The 19,009-nt window shown below is 36.0% G+C and overlaps 1 protein-coding gene across 9 annotated transcripts in view; it reads left to right on the forward strand.

Moving 5' to 3' along the window:
- ATP2C1 (ATPase secretory pathway Ca2+ transporting 1) overlaps nt 1–19,009 on the forward strand; it is a 166,089-nt gene that overhangs the window by 139,475 nt on the left and 7,605 nt on the right. For 7 of the 9 annotated variants that reach the window (XM_035727662.1, XM_027583549.1, XM_027583544.2 and 4 more), the window contains 8 exons: nt 2,034–2,084; nt 3,014–3,180; nt 4,775–4,843; nt 5,692–5,808; nt 6,637–6,784; nt 7,300–7,395; nt 8,749–8,890; nt 10,925–11,049. In XM_035727662.1, coding sequence (XP_035583555.1) covers nt 2,034–2,084; nt 3,014–3,180; nt 4,775–4,843; nt 5,692–5,808; nt 6,637–6,784; nt 7,300–7,395; nt 8,749–8,890; nt 10,925–11,049 — 915 coding nt within the window. The remainder of the gene's footprint in view (nt 1–2,033; nt 2,085–3,013; nt 3,181–4,774; nt 4,844–5,691; nt 5,809–6,636; nt 6,785–7,299; nt 7,396–8,748; nt 8,891–10,924; nt 11,050–19,009) is intronic. The other 2 variants (XM_035727672.1, XM_027583550.2) reach the window with 1 other exon arrangement.

The following is a 19,009-nucleotide window of genomic DNA, read 5'->3' on the forward strand; positions in this document are numbered from 1 at the left end:
CCAGGGTCCTGGGATCGAGCCCCGCATTGGGCTCCCTGCTCCGTGGGAGGCCTGCTTCTCCCCCTGCTTGTATTCTCTCTCTCACTGTGTCTCTCTCTGTCAAATAAATAAAATCTTTAAAATAAATAAATAAATACTAAGAACAAATAATGCATTTATAAAAAAAAAAAAAACTAAGTTGTGGAATATTTCAACATTTAGACTTCAGGGAGGTCGGGAGGAACCTCTACAAGAGGAGCAGCCAGAAAAGTAGGAGGAAGACCAGAGGAGTATAGGGTGGTCATGGAAGTCAAGCAAAGAAAGTGTTTCAGGAGGAGGGAATTGCCAGCTATGTAAGTGTGCTGCTGAGAGGTTAAGTCAGAGGGGAAATGACCATTGGTGGTAGCAATGTGGGTGGTCTTTGGTAATCTTGAATAGAGGTTTCAGGGCAGTGGTGGGGATGGATTCAGGAAAGAATGAGAAGAGAGAAATGGGAGACTGCAAGTACAGAGGAGTTTTGCTATGAAGAGAAGGGGAAAAGTAGGGTGGCAGCCGAAATGAGAAGGGAAATTTTTAGTTTTGTTTTTATTTAAATGGAAAAAATCACAGCATGTTACTGTTGGGAAAGATGCATCAGCAAGGAAAAGATTTTGATATAAGACGGGGGAGAATTTCTGGAGCAATGATCTTAAATAGGTCCAAAGGTAGAATATTTGACCTGCACTAGGATCATATTCAGTTCATCTGTAATAAAAGGAGAGAAGGCAAGGATTGTGCCTGGATACAGGTACTGGTTGGTGGGAATTATGGACATTCTCTTCTGCTTCTCTTTTCTTTGAAGTGGGAAGCAAGGTTGTCAGCTGGGACTGAGGTTGGAAATGGGAATAAATTGAAAGTATGAGGAGAGAAAACTTAGTATGAACTAATCCTCTAGGACAGTAGGGAAGAGAATGATGTATTATGCAGATATTAAAATCACCATGGCTTGGAAGTGTTGTTGGAAAAAGTGACAGTGAGGAGGAAATTAAGTAGGTCATAGGGATGAAAAGTACAGCATAAAGAAAATAGTCAACAGTATTATAATAATGTTGTATGGTGACAGATGGTAACTGCACATATGGTAAGCATTGTGTAATGTACAAAACTGTTGAATCACTCTGTTCTACACATGAAACTAATACAACGTCACATTCGTTTAAAAAAATCTGAAAAAAATTTTGGGAAACGTGGGGGAGTGACCTAGAGCAGTGAATGAATGCCTGTAGTTAGTGGGAAGTCTAGTCTTATGTGACATTCAAAACTGGGGTTTTGTGAATAAAGAAAGGAGAAGCAAAGACACCTACCCCTGTCTAGGCTCTCCTGGTGGTGGTACTATGTGAAGGACTGTAGGGATGGCCTTGGTTTGTGAAAAATGAGGTTAGAACAATGTAGAAAAGTGGAGGATACAGGGGTGTTGTAGATTCCTGCCTTTGGGGCACAGTGAAGGGGTATTAGGAGACCAGGAGATGGGATCAGTAAAGGGGATTAAATGCATGGTTTGGAGAGATACATAAACTGTTGGAGATACAGTAGAAGAGAATCTAAAGAATTAACACGAATAAAAGAGAAGGAGCAGACAGTTAACACTCTTTAAAAACAACAACAATAAAAAGGTTCTACAAACATTGAGAAGCAGCTGTTCTTTATCTTTCCTGAAGACAGAACAAAGGGAAAAGGCCATTTTTGTTGTTTGCCAGTGTAATGAAGAAATAGATGCAAGAGAGTTTTTCCTTTCTCTGTCTCTGAAACATTTCAAGAATAAGGCTGTTTTCTCTTCAGAGCTTAAACATAATGGGATAAATTGGATAACTTGTTTAGATTGTATATTTCCTGTGGTACCATTGGAAAGTTTGAAATGACCATGTCAAATGAATATCTTAACAGACACATGGTATATTGCTTAAACTTGATCTCTACAAAGTAAGTACAGTAATTTAAAAAACTGTTACAAGTGCATGGGTTATTCTGATATTTCATATTGTTGAAGATTTTTAGTGTATCCTGTATTTTAACAGGTTGCGGTATTTTACAGAGCTAGTCCGAGGCACAAGATGAAAATTATTAAGGTGGGTCTTTAAGATTCACATTGTTTTATCTCTATCTCCAAAATGCTACTTTTCGTCTTTGATTATGCTTACATTACTAGGAATATTGATGTAACATTTTAAAGTCGGAAGTTTTGTGAAGCAAAAGATTTTTTTTTATATAGAACTTTACGTGGAAGCATTAATAGAGAATTTAGTTAGCAAAGGAAGATGTAGAAGAAAACTTTAATGAAGTATCTGCAATACAGCCTTCTTTAAACAATTGAACAGTGTAGACATATGTTCTGACAGGAGTCCATAGCCAAATCGTCCTAGTGTAAATAGCAGTAATTGCTTAGAAACTGAGTAAATACAACAAGAAAAGGAAATGTTATGAGAGTGGGAACAGTATTTCAAAGGTTTTGGTTATTTATATTAATCAGTTAAATATATACAAAGCAACTGACATAGTATCCATTAGTTAAAGGGCTTAAGTTCTTAATCACAGTAGTCCTCCATTGTATTAGTTTCTCAACCTTCACAACTATTGACATTTTGACATTTTGGACTGGATTCTTTGTTGTGATGGGCTGTCCTATGTGTTGTAGTATGTTTAGCAGCATCCCTGACCCCTACCCTCTAGATGCCAGTAGCATCCCTGAAGGCATGATAATAAAAAATATCTCCAGACATTGCCTGATGGCCCCTACAAAGCAAAATTGCCCCTGAGCGCTACTGCATAATTAACTCGAGATCAGACTTTAGACATAGCTCTCACACATGAGAATATTAATAGCAACTTTTTCTAAGCTTTATCTTAAGACCTCCATATATTGAAGTTTGTTGCAAAATCAGTGGTCTGTATTCTTTTCAATCTTTATTATGTGAAAAAAAAATAGAGAGGAGTTGTTTATCCCCTTATCTTTGTGGAAGCAATATTTTTACCAGAATCCCCTTTTCCCCCATTCTAGTCTCTACAAAAGAATGGGTCGGTTGTAGCCATGACAGGAGATGGAGTTAATGATGCAGTTGCTCTGAAGGCTGCAGACATTGGAGTTGCAATGGGTCAGACCGGCACAGATGTTTGCAAAGAGGCAGCAGACATGATCCTCGTGGATGATGATTTCCAAACCATAATGTAAGTTTTGTTTCAGTGAATGTACATCAGAGAATCTTTTCCCGTCTCTTTCTGCACCCCATCTCCAGACAGTTCAACTGGAAAAGAATTGGGATATTCAGTGTATTAGGATATTCAGCATTGGATGAACTAAACTATTTTACCAGAATTAACTAATCTTATTTATGGCCTAATGTGTAGTTTTGGAGAATATTATTTGTATGGAAAGGACATAATAAATGGTAAAGTCATTCATTTAACAAATATTTACCAAGTGCAGCCAGATGTCACATTTTTCTGGCCACCAGCGGAGTGGTACAGCAGTAAACCTTCATGGGCCTTTATTCTGGTTGAACTCAGGCTATCAGAAATGTGCGCGTGCATGGCCTTACAATAAGTGTAAAAATAATCAAGTTTCCATCCATACTATGTATTTCCTTATGTCTATAATTGTCCATGCTGTCAGTGATACAAGCTACTAAGTTTAAATAGCTTTGTCTCCTTCCGCCACTTTCTCATTGATGTAAGATTCTTCTGTGATACCTGGTCATGTCAGTAGCACAATGTTCAGGTGCGGGGGGGTCACTTGAATCGTGTTATTTGATAAGCACGTGTCCGATAACCTGGGTCTTCCTCAGTTCAGTGACTCATGCTGATTACATGCCTGGCATACTTCATTAACCCATGGTGGCCTAAAGTGGAGCATGTGGGAGCTCAGGACTCAGAATTGCCGTGGTCTTGTAGGCATATAAGTTTTTTTCTTTTCATTTTTAGAATTATATAGAAATCTTGAAAGAAAGGGGAAGTTGTTTAAAAAACACATATTTTCTAGATTCAACCAGATGAGAATTTATTTTTATGTTTATTTTTTTTAAAGATTTTGTTTGAGAGAGAGAGCGAGAGAGAGAGAGAGCATGAGCAGCAGGGAGGGGCAGAGGGTGGGGGAGAAGCAAACTCCCTGCTGAGCAAGGAGCCTGCCCCCGGACTTGATCCCAGGACTCTGGGATCATGACCTGAGCTGATGGCAGATGCAAAACTGACTGAGCCACTCAGGTCCCCCAAATGAGAATTTAAATGAATTTTTGTAAACCATATTCTTTATGTAATTCTGCTACAGCACATATCTGATTGTAGTGTTAAGCAATAGATAGCTTAAACTCTAGAATTCTTATATATCTTACTACCATTTAATTCCTGACATACATTAATTTAACCCCTTACCAAGCATGCATTTTGTACCTTTTAGAAAAAGAAAATTGGAGGGGTAAAGAAGATCATTATTTTAGTATTATAAATGTGTAGTATTATCTCTTGTGTAGAAAGACAATGTATGATTTTAACGTTGAAATATCTTTAAGAATAATAATTTTAATATAGTGTAATGAAATAAGTTCAGATAGAGCTTCACAGGCTTGACTTTCATTACATACCAGAATAATGTTTTTGTATTTTTTTCTAATCTTAATTATGTGAAGTAAATAATAGATTCTTTTAGTGATGTATGTTATATCAGTTGGAAATTTGTTTTCAGAATTAGCTCTACAGTGTTATAGGATAGATGGATCTTTATTTTTGTGTGATAATATTTCTCATTTAATCTTTTTTTAAATTTCAGGTCTGCAATTGAAGAGGGTAAAGGGATTTATAATAACATTAAAAATTTTGTTAGATTTCAACTGAGCACGTAAGTTTGTAAGAAGTTTGTCACCATGGGTCTTACAGATAAATTATATGAGAAATAGAATTCAAGCAGAATGCTTAGAAGCTTCTGAGCTCTATTTCTTTTTTTTTTTTTAAGATTTTTTATATATTTATTCATGAGAGACAGAGAGAGAGAGAGAGAGAAGCAGAGGGAGAAGCAGGCTCCCAAGGAGCAGGGAGCCCAGTGCGGGACTCGATCCCAGGACCCTGGGATCATGACCTAAGCCGAAAGCAGACGCTTAACCATCTGAGCCACCCAGGCGCCCCTGAGCTCTGTTTCTGAATGTTGTTCATATGTTAGTTTTCCATAATGAAAATTAATTCTATCCTAAAATTAAAAATGGCATGATAAAGAGATGATGTCTATATCATCATCAAAATATATAGATGTTTGTGGTTTATTTACTAGCTCCAGAAATAACTAAGGAAGGAGTGTCAGATCTTAGTATGTTTCCTTGGTGTCTTTTTCCAAAAGTAGAAAGGCTTTTCTGTAGTCAAAAAACATTTGCCAAAATACTGTTGAAACTATTAACTGTTATGTAGTAACAGCTATTCTGAACTCAATTTTTAAAACCTTCCTCTGTTTGTTGTTATCTAAACATCTTGAAATCCTTTATTTAAATGCTACGGATTATAAAGTTTAACTTTTAGCCTCAAAATTTTCACACAAATGAAGCATAGGATACTCATAAATACAGACTTCCTTTAAAAGCACAGTAGTAAAATGAGATTTTCAAATGCTAAAGAAGAGATATCATAAAAGTAGTAAGAATTATATTATATAAAAGTAGTAAAAATTATATAAAAGATACATTATCTTTTTTTCAACAGGAGTATAGCAGCCTTAACTTTAATCTCATTGGCTACATTAATGAACTTTCCTAATCCTCTCAATGCCATGCAGATTTTGTGGATCAATATAATTATGGATGGACCTCCAGCTCAGAGGTAAGAGTTTTTTTTATCCATAAACTAGTAGAAGGACAAAGAAGTTGTGATATCTTGATGATTAAGTCTTATGATTTCATTCATGGATAGCACTGGAAATCTATTCATGCAGCGACATGTTTGTTATAAATTGTGTGATGGGTGCTTTTATCATTTATGCTCTTTGGGTGTTTGTTCACGTGTCACGGATCTTAAGCTTTTACATTATGTTAGATGCCCATTTGTAAGTTGAGAACAGATGAGGGAATGAATAGGTGCAGTCCCTGTCCTCAGGAAATAAGCTTTTGTCTCTAAGAATGGGATGTAATGGAGAAATCCTGAGTTTAGTTTTATTATTTGGGTTCTGTTGTCAATTTTAGAGACTTTGGGAAAGTATTGGAGGATCTAAGTATCTAAGTATTTTCTTCTGTAATGGGCCATAGATGTTGCTTTCCAGCAGAAAGAGTAATTGAGTGATACATGTCAATGGCCATTATAACAAATCATCCTAGTCAAAACCTCCTTGCATGAAAGGTATTTCAGAGTTTACTCAGTAGGTTACTATTTCAGGCCATATTTGAAATAAGTAAACTTACATGTAAATGAAATTGGACAATTTTTTTCAATTTGACCATCAATCTCCCATCAAACTATGCCAAATAGGAGTAAAATAGGGTAGGATGATAAAATCCATGGTTATTTTCGAGTATTTATAGCCAATAGGATTCAGCATTTTGTTTCCATAAGAAAGCATTTAATTTCCTGGATAATTGAGGTTAATGAGATTGTAAAAGTAAAAATCCAAACCTTAAAACTTTAAAGTGATTCACTTTTCTATTTGTTTTGAAGCCTTGGAGTAGAGCCAGTGGATAAAGATGTCATTCGTAAACCTCCACGCAACTGGAAGGACAGCATTTTGACCAAAAACCTGATACTTAAAATACTTGTTTCGTCAATAATCATTGTTTGTGGGACTTTGTTTGTCTTCTGGCGGGAGGTATAGTCACTGGATAAGCTGCCTTAATAGCATGCATTCTGTATGACTCAGTTATTCTGGTGTGTTACATGGAAGCTTGGAAAGTTAGGAGACCTTGTTGGAAAATATAATAAAAACATTTAAAAATAGTTTGATTTCAGTCTTTATGGGTTAAAAGAATTGCTGATTCATTTATTAGTAGTTTAAATCTGCAAAGATATCAGTACAATAACAATTAATATATTAATATTTGGGGAGTAATTAGAAAATCTGAGTCTATTGCTACTTTATTTCATCAGAAAAGAAAGTTGTTTTAATATCCAATATATGGTGTGTGAGAAGACTACTTTATTTAGATTATAGCTATTCATTAGTGACTTACTTAAATGGTGTATAGGAAATTTACATAGCTTATATGTTTTATGTCTTAAGCTAAAGCTATTTTATTCTAAAGCAAAGAAAATACTAACCTTTTACAAGCATGCAGTATTTGTTCATTAAATTCAGCCCCTGATAATCATTTTTCTTCTTGATAGCTACGAGACAATGTGATAACACCTCGAGACACGACAATGACCTTCACATGCTTTGTGTTTTTCGATATGTTCAATGCACTAAGTTCCAGATCCCAGGTATGCTTAGGTGATCTTGGCTGACTGATTCAATTGATAGAGTTCTCTCTGATTGTAAGTAGGCAAGGATTGTGGGGTTTTAGCTTTGCTTGATTTTGTCATCACAGATTATAGCCCCAGATACAGCCTTCCCTATAAACATGTACCTACAAACATGTCATAATGGGGATAGGGCATTTGGGCAAATAGCCTTACCTTTGACCAGAAGATCCAGTAAATCACAGGTGTCATCGCCTGGTCTTTCTTCTTTCCATTCTCTTACATCTGTAGCTTTAAGATAGGTTCAAGTTAATATTATCTGAGAGTATTGGACAAATGGGTTCTGTTAAGTTGGTATTAGTCTCATTTTAGAAGAAAGTATTGTTAGAAGTACAAGAACAATTTTATGCATATTAATGGTTTCTGATTACTTCTGTCAGTGTGTCAGAGCTTAGGACATTTTAAATTTGCTTTTCTTCCCATGTTGTATCTTAAGGTATGATTGCCTTTTCTTGATTGAAGTGTTTTCATAGAAAATTAATGGGCTGTGGGCTAGAACCTAGTACAGCTTTTTCAGAGCATAATTGTTCTTGAAAACTAGTTCCATTTTGAGGCCTGACTCTTCATTTCAATTCCAGAGCACCTTAAAAATCCTCAATTATATCTATTACCATTTAGCATGCTGGAACTTTCCAAGTCAATGAATTGTCATTAATTTAGACTAAGTTTTGGAGAGCCTACAACATTCATTTTTTGTTTTATGAAAGGCAATTTTACATTTTTAGTACACATATAACTAGGTCTATTTTTTAAGAAAGGCTTTTAGATTATCTAACTTAATGGATAGAAATGATTTAGCAAAATAATCATACAAATGAAGTTTCTGATGTTTTGAAATGCTAAAGTTTCTTTTCTTTCTGTGGTCTCTTGTTGATGTTGTTATTGTAGCATCACTCTTGTAGAGAAAGCTTTCTTAATAAAGAGAAGCTGCTTTAGGGGTGCCTTGGTGGCTCAGTCATTAAGCGTCTGCCTTCGGCTCAGGTCATGATCCCAGGGTCCTGGGATCGAGCCCTGCATCAGGCTCCCTGCTCCACGGGAAGCCTGCTTCTCCCTCTCCCACTCCCCCTGCTTGTGTTCCCTCTCTCGCTGTCTCTCTCTCTGTCAAAAAAATAAAAAAGAAAAAGAGAAGCTGCTTTAAATTGTACCTTTATTCCATGAATTATTCCAAAATAATAGTTAAACCGTTAAGAGATTTCATGGTATTGCCATTATGGCGTTCAATCCAGTTTATTAAAAATTGGAGATGACTATGATAATACAGAAGCTGTTTCAGTGACCAAGGAATAATAATTGAACTCTTTGCTCTGCCAACAGACCAAGTCTGTATTTGAGATTGGACTCTGCAGTAATAAAATGTTTTGCTACGCAGTTCTTGGATCCATCATGGGACAGTTATTAGTTATTTACTTTCCTCCACTTCAGAAAGTTTTTCAGACCGAGAGCCTAAGTATACTGGGTAAAGAAAATGTTATCTTTTTCTAATTTATATATTTTAGATGAATTATTGTATTTTCTAATGCATTTGTTGGACTAAAAATTTCCTTTTAAAAAGTGAGATAAAAAAGTGAGTTGATTTGAAAAAGGAGTGTGTTCTGTTTTTTCATTTCGAGAAGTTTGTGGGGGTGGTCACTTGCTTAACGCTAGGCTTTAAAATTTTTTTGTAATTTTTTTCTTGTAATTTTTTTTCTTGGTTATAGCTGTCAAATTGTAGTTGCTGATTCTAAACTATAGCAAATGAAAACTTGTTATAGAGTAATTATAGTTTATAACTTTTCAATCTTATATGAAGAAAAAACTAGATTTAAGCTCACTGAAAACCAGGTTGCTCTTCTTTAAAATTAAAATTTCAGTAAACTAATATTTCACTATTTTTACTTGCTAATTTGTGCATTCTTATTTTACAAAATAACAGCCTGACCCTAAAAGCAGAAAATACATTAAGATTATATGGAAGATAGACATTATTCTTTCACATACTATGTATTAAATGTATTATGATACATTTAAAAATTAATCTTCCTGTGTAAGGGTGAGGACTGATGTATTTTGTGGCAATGCTACTTTTAATTCTTGTGTTTTTAAGTTAATTGGGGTATTTATGAAAATAAGTTATACAGCCTCACTGTATTTTATGCTGTGAGTTACAATTTACTTTAAAGTTGAAATAGTTTAATTTCAGTTTTTTAATTTCATATTTACACTTGTTCCTCTTTTTAAAAAGTGGGGTCTTAAGGAGACAGCTGCAATTTTTCAAGCAATGAATAAGAATGAGATAGTGTGGATACTATTGTAAAGACATGGTCTTTATTTTTAAATTTTAAGAAAAGGTTTTATTTAATGAGAGAGCATGCATGCACACAAGTGGGGGAAGGGGCAAAGGGAGAGAATATCCAAGCAGACTCCCATGGAGCACGGAGCCCGACATGGGGCTTGATCTCACGACCCATGAGATCAGAACCTGAGCCTAAACCAAGAGTTGGACGCTTAACTGACTGAGCCACCCAGGTGCCCCAAAGACATGGTCTTTATTTTGTTTATTTATTTTTTAAAGATTTTATTTATTTATTTGACAGAGAGAGATACAGCCAGAGAGGGAACACAAGCAGGGGGAGTGGGAGAGGAAGAAGCAGGCTCCCCGTGGAGCAGGGAGCCCGATGCGGGGTTCGATCCCAGGACCCTGGGATCATGATCTGAGCTGAAGGCAGACACTTAATGACTGAGCCACCCAGGTGCCCAAAGACATGGTCTTTAAATGATGAGTTCTTCTAGGCTCTCGAATGGAATAGATAGAAATTGCTAAATAATCTTTAAATAGGCAGTTTTCAATCAAATTAAAATTAAAAAGACTGTGTGATCTATTAAATAGAAAACTCTTGCTTGTGTTGCTGTTAATAGTTATGGTTATGAGGTTATGGTTCAGGGAGAGTAGTCAGAGCACTTGGGTTCTAGTTCTCTGGCAGCTGCCTTTTCTAGCTGTATGACTTCAAATAAGTCATTTTTGAGCCTTACTTCCCTCTTTTTTTTTTGAGTGGGCAGCAAAGCAGAATTTATTGAACCATAGTATAAAGCTCCCGAAGAGGGAGGGGACCCAAGAGAGTTGCCCTTAACTTTCCTCATTTTTTAAACTGAGGCTGATTTTATGTACCTCCTGGAATGGTTGTAAAACAGTATTTTAAAAGCTCTGTTAAGATGCTAGGAAAATGCACCAGGGTGGCTCAGTCATTAAGCGTCTGCCTTCAGCTCAGGTCATGGTCCCAGGGTCCTGGGATCGAGCCCGACATCGGGCTCCCTGCTCAGCAGGAAGCCTGCTTCTCCCTCTCCCACTCCCACTGCTTGTGTTCCCTCTCTTGCTGTGTCTCTCTCTGTCAAAAAAATAAATAAATAAAATCTAAAAAAAAAAAAAAAAACAAAAAGATGGTAGAAAAATGTAAGCTTTAAGCTTTGCATCTGTTTCAAAGAATTGTAAAATGCAACTTATTTTTTCTTGCAGATCTGCTGTTTCTTGTGGGTCTCACCTCCTCAGTGTGCATAGTAGCGGAAATTATAAAGAAGGTTGAGAGGAGCAGGGAAAAGATCCAGAAGCATGTTAGTTCGACATCGTCGTCTTTTCTTGAAGTATGATGCATATTGCATTCTTTTATTTGCAAACTAGGAATTGCAGTCTGAGGATCATTTAGAAGGGCAAGTTCAAGAGGATAATGAAGATTTGAGAACTTTTAAACTTTTCATTGACTAAAAAATGAGTGTTATGTTAAAGACTTGATTTGAGACTTTAACCTGCTGGCAGTCCCAAATGAAATTATGCAACTTTGATAACATATTTCTTGATTTAAATTGGCTTTTGAAATTGAGTGGAACTTTATAAAGCATATGGGCAGTTACTTAATTAAAAAAAAAAACAAAACGCAAAACCTGAACCACCTTCTGCACTTAAAGAGGTCTAACAATACAAATACACTATCTATCTTAGATAGATATTAATTTTTTTTAATTTTTAAATATTGTACTATTTATGGTGGTGGGGCTTTCTTACTAATACACAAATAAATTCAATCATTTCAAAGGCATTCTATTGGTTTAGAAGTTGATTCCCAGGAGTGCCATATTTCAGCTACTGTATTTCCTTTTTCCTGCAATGTAAGCAGCTCAGACACCTTGTGTTACTGTTTTTGTATCAAGTTTTTTGCACAGGATGTGACCACTGTCAGATCACTGTTCTTTTCTTTCTTTTTGTGATTGAAAAGCCTATACTGCAATTTGAAGTAAATGTTTGCTTTTCTTAGTAAATGTAAATGGTTGCTTTTTTTTTTTTTTAAGTTATGAGTCTTTGGTCTAGCAAAATTAATACAGGGTTATCAAGTGGCATTCTAGGTAGAGTAGCCTTGTCTGTAATTACCAGTTAGCCATAGAAACAAAAGTATTTAAGAGTGATTGGGCTGAAATTTATAACAGATTATATGAACATGTTAATGCCTCTTTTTGAGTTAAATATAAATATATACTTTGTCAAGTATCATTTTGTCATCCCTTAAATATAAATCCAGTCCTCACCTGAATAACTGATTTTTATTTTTCTTAATGTCTTTCTGTGTATATTTTTAGGCATCTTTCTTCGGAAGTATAGAATACTACACTTAATAAAAAAGCCCCAAACTCAAATAGATGGTTTATGAACCAGGGTATACGGGAAGACTCTGTGCTGACCTTTCTCTTTGAATATCTGCAGCTTCTTTGGCTTAGATTGCAGCACTACCCTGAGCATGTACCTTCAGACTTCCACCATTTGTTCTCTGCCTTCTCTTGCACTGGGCATGCTAAGAGAAATAGTTGGGTTTACTCTCAGAGTCCCATCAGTTTTTATAATAGCTTGGTGAGGTGTAGGTAATTTTTTTTTTAGTGTGTTGTGGCAAATTTGGGCCAGAAATTCAAAATTAGAAATCCATTTTCCTATTGAATATTTCTCTCTGAAACAGAAATGGGTTTCAAATTCTTACATGTTTAATTCTTCTTGAAATTCATGAGTTTTGTATTTTATAATTATTCAGCATTTTTTAAACTGTCAGCATAAACCACTCTCTAGTTTTTATCACCAATATTAACCTGCCAGTGTTAACACTGAAATATTGTTATTAATGATAGGGAAAATATCTATTCTTTGAGTCCTTGTAATTGAAACAGTTGAGTATAAGGAGCTGAGATGTCTGAAATTTATTCTACTTTACCCTTTAAGGCTTAATAGTCAAATGTACATTTTTCTTATTAGAACTTAGAAACCGTTGTCTAGTCAACTTTATCTTTAATGACGTGATGTCTCATACCTAAATTTTGTATGATTTTTTTTTCTCTGTTACAAAGACTTGAAATATGTTATTAAGTGCATATCAATCTTTTGCTTTCCATTTTAGGTTCAGAGTATGACTCGTATGAAATAAATGTGCCTATCCTTTGATTTGGTTTTTGAACCAAAAGAAAAAATGATTTCTTTTCATAAGTTAATGACCTTCCAGTTGGGACCATTAACATTAAAATCTTATGGATGTAGAAGATACAGAAATTAGGCAGTACTCAAAGTGCATAGAATCTGATTTAAAAAGAAGTGACACGTACATACGGTACAGATACACTATACCCAGGTTTCAGTTTTCTGTAGTATAACAACAAATCAGAATATTTGTATATATATCTTCCATAGTATATCATCCAAATTAGTATAGATAATTTAAATATGCTAGTATCTAAATTTTAAATTTTTACCCCACTCCCTAGCCCTAGGACTTGCTAGAGTCCTTAATAATACTAACTTGTTTGATTTTTCCCTGTTAGCCTACCTCCTGAAGTTATTTGGTCGCAAAGTGATTAAACATCTGGGAAGAAAAGAAAGGAACTTGAAATAATTCACCTAGGTAGATAATACCCAGCTGCAAAGAAACAAGGCTTAGCATGTTCTCTCACATTTGTACTGGGCATAGCATGACCCCAAGATGAAACAAAGTGAAACCAGACAACCTGAAACACCTCCCCTTCAGGATACAGGCTTCATCTCATAGCAGCAACCACACTCAGAACGCTGAAACACATTTTTTACCTTTTATACCCACGCAAGGTACATCTTTCACGTTCGTAGTCTTTCTGAAATCACTTTAAGTTTCCATCGCTGTTATATAGGACAAAAGTGAGTATTGGCCATACTCAAAATAGTTTTTCAGTGAAAAGAATTGTTGGCAAACAATGTCATATCCAAGAACCTTAATTAACTTTACCTTGCTTTCTGCTTTTGTCACTTGGCAGTTCATGTGCATTGCATGTGATTCAAGCAAAAACTTAGGTGTGTGAATTGTCATTTCAGTAAACTTTTACTTAGTACCTGGAGTTAGCTAGGAATAAAAAGGTGATGGCATCCCTGCCCTTCAAGAGCTCATGGACAAGGTTAGCAGGGCATAGAACTGTTAACAAGCTATTTCATGAAAGTTAGTAGTGGTCTTTGTACACTTATTTTAAAAATACACATACATTAAAATGAATCCAGCACACATTTTACTGAAAGTTTCCCTTGACACTGGCATTTGGAAATCTTTGAAATGCCTTTTTAGACTAAGCTACAGTCCAAACAGCTGATTTGTGTACTGAAATGTGTGGGTAAATACTCCAACTCGTATGTGACTGAACAATCAGATTATCCCATAATCAAGCTTCCTTGAGCTCAGTTAGAATTTAGTATGACTATTAATTCTTGTTAGACAACCTTTTTTTTGGTTTTGGTTTTCAGAGTTGGTTATTGATAATGGGTAATGGTTAACCAGTCCTTGATATTAATGTAGATAGAATAGACTGCAAATTATTGTTGTAGATTTAGATGTATAAAGCAGTAAGAGGTAGTATCTTGCCTTTGGGGAGTTCTCCATCTTAACCCTGGAGACCAATATGAAATACATTCGGCACAGTGGTAAATGCTGCCCCAAATGTTATCGTAGCTAAAGGAGAGAAACAACTTCATAGGAGGAGGTTGTCAAAGAAATTTCCTAGAAATAGTAGCATCTGAATCAAACCTTAAGTTAGGACTCTCCAGCCTAGAAACAGCAGAATATTGCAACCAATTGCACAGCCTCTACAGAGGTGTTGGTGGAGGGCTGGAAGGAACAGGTGAAAACCACAAGGAGTTTGGGGGCAGTTAAGGCAGAAAGTATATAATGTGAGGGGTTTGACAGGAAGGAGCCTAGTGGTGAAGGTAAAAACATTTGATTGGTGGCATACTGGAAGATTTCAGGAGTGTGATACGAGTTTGGATTTTTGTCTTGTAATACATTAATGGAAGCATGAAGGGTGGATTGTAAAGACAAAATAAGACTGATGAAGAGAATTGTAAAAGATTAAGTGGTAGAGGGACTAACTGAGCTGTGGCAGTCAGTATGGAAAGAAAGGCATGGCATATCTGTCTTCTAAGAGATAGTATTGACATGATCAGATGGGAGAAAAGAAACATGTGGAAATTCCCTGTTTTGGGCTTTCTGGCTTGGATACTAGAGCTGTTGGGAGAATTACTGAAGCTGAGCAGGCTTTAATGGGACACAGGTCAATTTGGAATTTAAGTTTGTGGTGTCCTTGAAATTTCCCAGTGGACATGTTAGATGAGATTTTAGCACAATACTATTTAAAGCCATGGCTGACAAAGTATAATGTAGGAAAATAAGTTCTTGTTACAGGCATTATCTATATTCTTGTGCTAAAAATAAAGCAGTAAATGAATATAAACTTGGCTTTGACAGAATAAAATTTTTTGGAAGTAGTTTTTTTAGTATAGTAATGTAAGATTCAGCAAACAAATTCAAAATGCAAGGGGAAAAGAGGAACGTTTCAGCTGCCTCTGTTACAGAGCTTTCAGAATGAATCTGTTAATTAAGATTACTAACTGGAAGGCACTGATATGAATTATTGGGAGCGCATCTTTTTGATATTTGCAGTAAGACGCTCTCTTTAAGAGGTGAGAGAATATAGGCAAAGAAATGCATGGCTTAGACTGAAGTTTGCTGTGTGTGGAAATGTACTTAGTGAATGGCATTAAGGCTAGAAAGTAGCTGCTTGCTCTGAGAGATTTATGGCAGGGAATCAGAAAGCAATGTTTTGTTTTTTTTCTTTTCCATTTTAGTCGTAATTCTTCCTTGGATCTTTCTAGCCTTGTATCCCACACACTGTTCTACACAATTGGATAGTATGTCTTCAACTTGAAAACCTTTTTCCTCTGCCTCAATTTTAAGAATTAGAATTTTTACTTGTTCTTCAAAACCCAGCTGAAGAGCCAACAAGCATGGCCTTTCCAGATTACTGTACAGGGGTGTGTGTGTTTGTGTGTGTGTGTGTGGGTGGGGTACAGTTTCTTGTAAATACTATTAAGAATAAACCCATCCATAAATTTGGGCATAAAATTGTGGGATTTTTTTTTTTTTTTAGAAAGCATTAGAAATTTAAGTCCAAGCCACTACATTGATTAATCTAGACAGAAATTTGATATTACCTTTCATTCAAAATAAGTTTAAGTGGTGAAATTTGGGGAGGAAAGTGAAAAATCTTTGAGCCATTAGTTTTGATCTTTGTAAATTCTTTTCTAATCTAAATCTGCTATTGTTCCTGTGTACTCGTGAGTGTGGCAATTGCCTGCATTTGTACAGCTGCCCTATTTAGACACTGTTTTGTGTACAGGTAGATCACGGTACACACTCGACTTTGCCATTCCTTTCTCTTTTTGTTGAAGTGTAACCAAATTGACAAATATCCTGGGCAAAGGCCCACATTTCTGTGCTGGTCCCATGGCTGTTAGGCCTGGCAGAATCGCCTTTCCTATCTAAATCATGATTGCCCCATCAACATTATTTGTTTAGCAATAATTGCATTGTTCTACTTAGTAATCCTCTGAGTAGAATCTGTATCTCACAGTCTTAACAAAGTACATTGTGCTGAATGGGCAAATGGTTCTGCATGAACCTAGAGGTCCGTTTTGGGTTCTGAGTATTTCCAGCTTTAGAACTCTAAACAAAATGTGTTTTTTAATACAGCTCTCCCTCTTTTTTTTTTTTTTTTTAAATACTTATCCACCCAACTGTATTAAAAACCATTTTCTATTAAGGCCTTCCTTATGATAAGTATGCTAAAGTGCTTGCTAGTTGAGGAGTAACAATTTGGTGCCATCTTATGGTCATAAAGAAAATACTGAAATGCCTTGACCATGTGCTCTTTTTTTATCACATCTGCCTCAGAAAAAGTATAATATGAAACAACTTATGTGTGTCTTCCAAAATACTCTCCTTGGAGCCATTTATAGCAGGCCCCAACCAAATAGATAATTGTAAACAATGTTTGCTTGATAGGAAAGACATGACAGACTTTACATTTAAGCATTAATAAATCAATTTTAGGGAGTTACAAATGAATATGTTTTCGTGTTTCTCATATTCATCAATATGGTTATACAATAGGATTGCATTAGAATTTATGACTCTATATATGGAGGTCTGGATGGCCCATGCATTAGGTAGATGTGTTGCAAATTAGTGGAACAGTTTAATACTTCCCTAAGTCCCCCACAAGGGCTGTTGACTTAGTTTTGGGGTTAACAAACTAAATCAGTCTGCTGCTGGATTTGTAAATAAAGTAGTATTGGAACACAGTTATGTACATTCATTTATGTATTATTTATCACTGCTTCATGCTACAACAGAAGTGAATAGTTGTAACAGAGACCATATGGCTCACTAACCTATTTACTCTCTGGCCTTTTACAGAATAAAGGTTGCCTAGTCATATAAATACTCAAAAAGAGGAAAATAGGCCTATGCACTGGATTCAGTAGTCTAGAAAGGAAGTGGCATCAATTTTCTCTACCTTCCAATCTCCCAACAAGATGTTATCTGAGATGGATGAACTTGATACCAGATTTAATGTCAGTGACCCTTCTAAGTCTCCACTAAGGCTCCGATATGGAGGAAGTCAGAGAGTCTTAGTTCTCAGAACATCATCATCAACAGGGAGGACATACCAGCTGTTATCAGTCCCAGCTCATCACCAGGGCTCCTTGTTCTTATAATGAATGGATAGAATGTTCTGATCTGTTGTCCCATCTGAGTTGTGCTCCTCATCATATGCACAAGAGAAGTGGGGGCTTCCCTCTCATTGGTTGTTTCTTCCTAACAGAAACAAGCTTAATTTGAGTAGGCTTTTTTTATATTATCCTGCTTAAGGAAGACAAAGTTTAGCAATAGTAGAAACCAAAATATCCTATCAGCACAGTCTTAGGGGAAAATGCACTCTTGTATTTTCTCAGAACAGAATGTTCCAAACCAAAATACATTTACATAGTATTTATCATATTTCTAAGGTAAAATTATGATAATATTTCTTAGATTCCTCTGACAGTCCACCCTTGGCTGTCAGACTTATCACTTTGTGAATAAATTATGGTTATTATTATAATAAGGTCAGTTTCTTTAGTTTGTCTTTTAAAAAACAGTTCGTGGGGTACCCATGTGGCTCAGTAGGTTGAGTGTCCACTCTTGGGTTGGCTCAGGTCATGATCTCAGGGTTGTGAGATTGAGCCCTGTGTCAGGCTCCATGCTCAGTGCAGAGTCTGCTTGAGATTCTCTCTCTCTTCCTCTCTCTCTCTCTTTTCCTCTGCCCCTCCCTCCACGCGCACTTGCTCTCACTCACTCTCTCAAATAAATAAAATCTTTTAAAAAAATCAGTTTGCATACATCTGAGAGCTTGAGGGGCTACAGTACATTGTGATTGGAAACTCGGGCTTATGGATGTCACCATTCTCGGATTTCAACAACAAAGTCTCCCCTACCCATCATTTTTACCTCTTATTTTTCAGTTTCTTGGGACAAGACAAGGGAACATCAGAAGCTTGTCCTCTTGATGCCATCCTTCCTAGAGGCATCAATTACTACCTCTCTCTGATCATAAAATAATACAAAATACTCATTGGAGAGGTTTTTAAATAGAGGAAGAGGAAAACACTTTATAATCTCAACACCCAAAGACTTTAACCTAGGCTTTAGACATATATCCAGCTGCCCAGCAGACGTTTTCACCTAAGCACCTAAAAGGTATTTCTAACATATCCACAACAGAACCCCTAGATCCCCAACTTCCCAACTATACCTCATTCTATGCAAATGAATGACTGAATAGGAAATCTGAAGACAGAGGGTTCCTGCCAGGATTTTATGAAGGCATAAAAATGCTGTATGACCATAGTAATTTTAGCAATAATTTATAGGAGTTCTCAATGGCACATTTACAAACACCATTTTTTCAGAGTGATGTTATAAGTATTTACTCAAAAGTTTCCACGTCAGAGCAAGTTCTTCTGACAGTTGGATTAATCTACATAATCCCACCTCTGTCATGAAATACAATTTATTCTGTATCCGTGTTAGCAAGCATTGATATAATGCAAAGTAAACTTTCTGTTTTCCCTGTGAACATCCTTTGATATATTCTCCCATAATGCGTAACACACATGAATCAGAGGAAGATATGGGGAGATAATGCCCAGATAGACACATGGCAGTTTTTCAAGAAG

Source organism: Zalophus californianus, chromosome 1 (genome assembly GCF_009762305.2).
Source record: "Zalophus californianus isolate mZalCal1 chromosome 1, mZalCal1.pri.v2, whole genome shotgun sequence".
Taxonomy (NCBI): Eukaryota; Metazoa; Chordata; class Mammalia; order Carnivora; family Otariidae; genus Zalophus; species Zalophus californianus.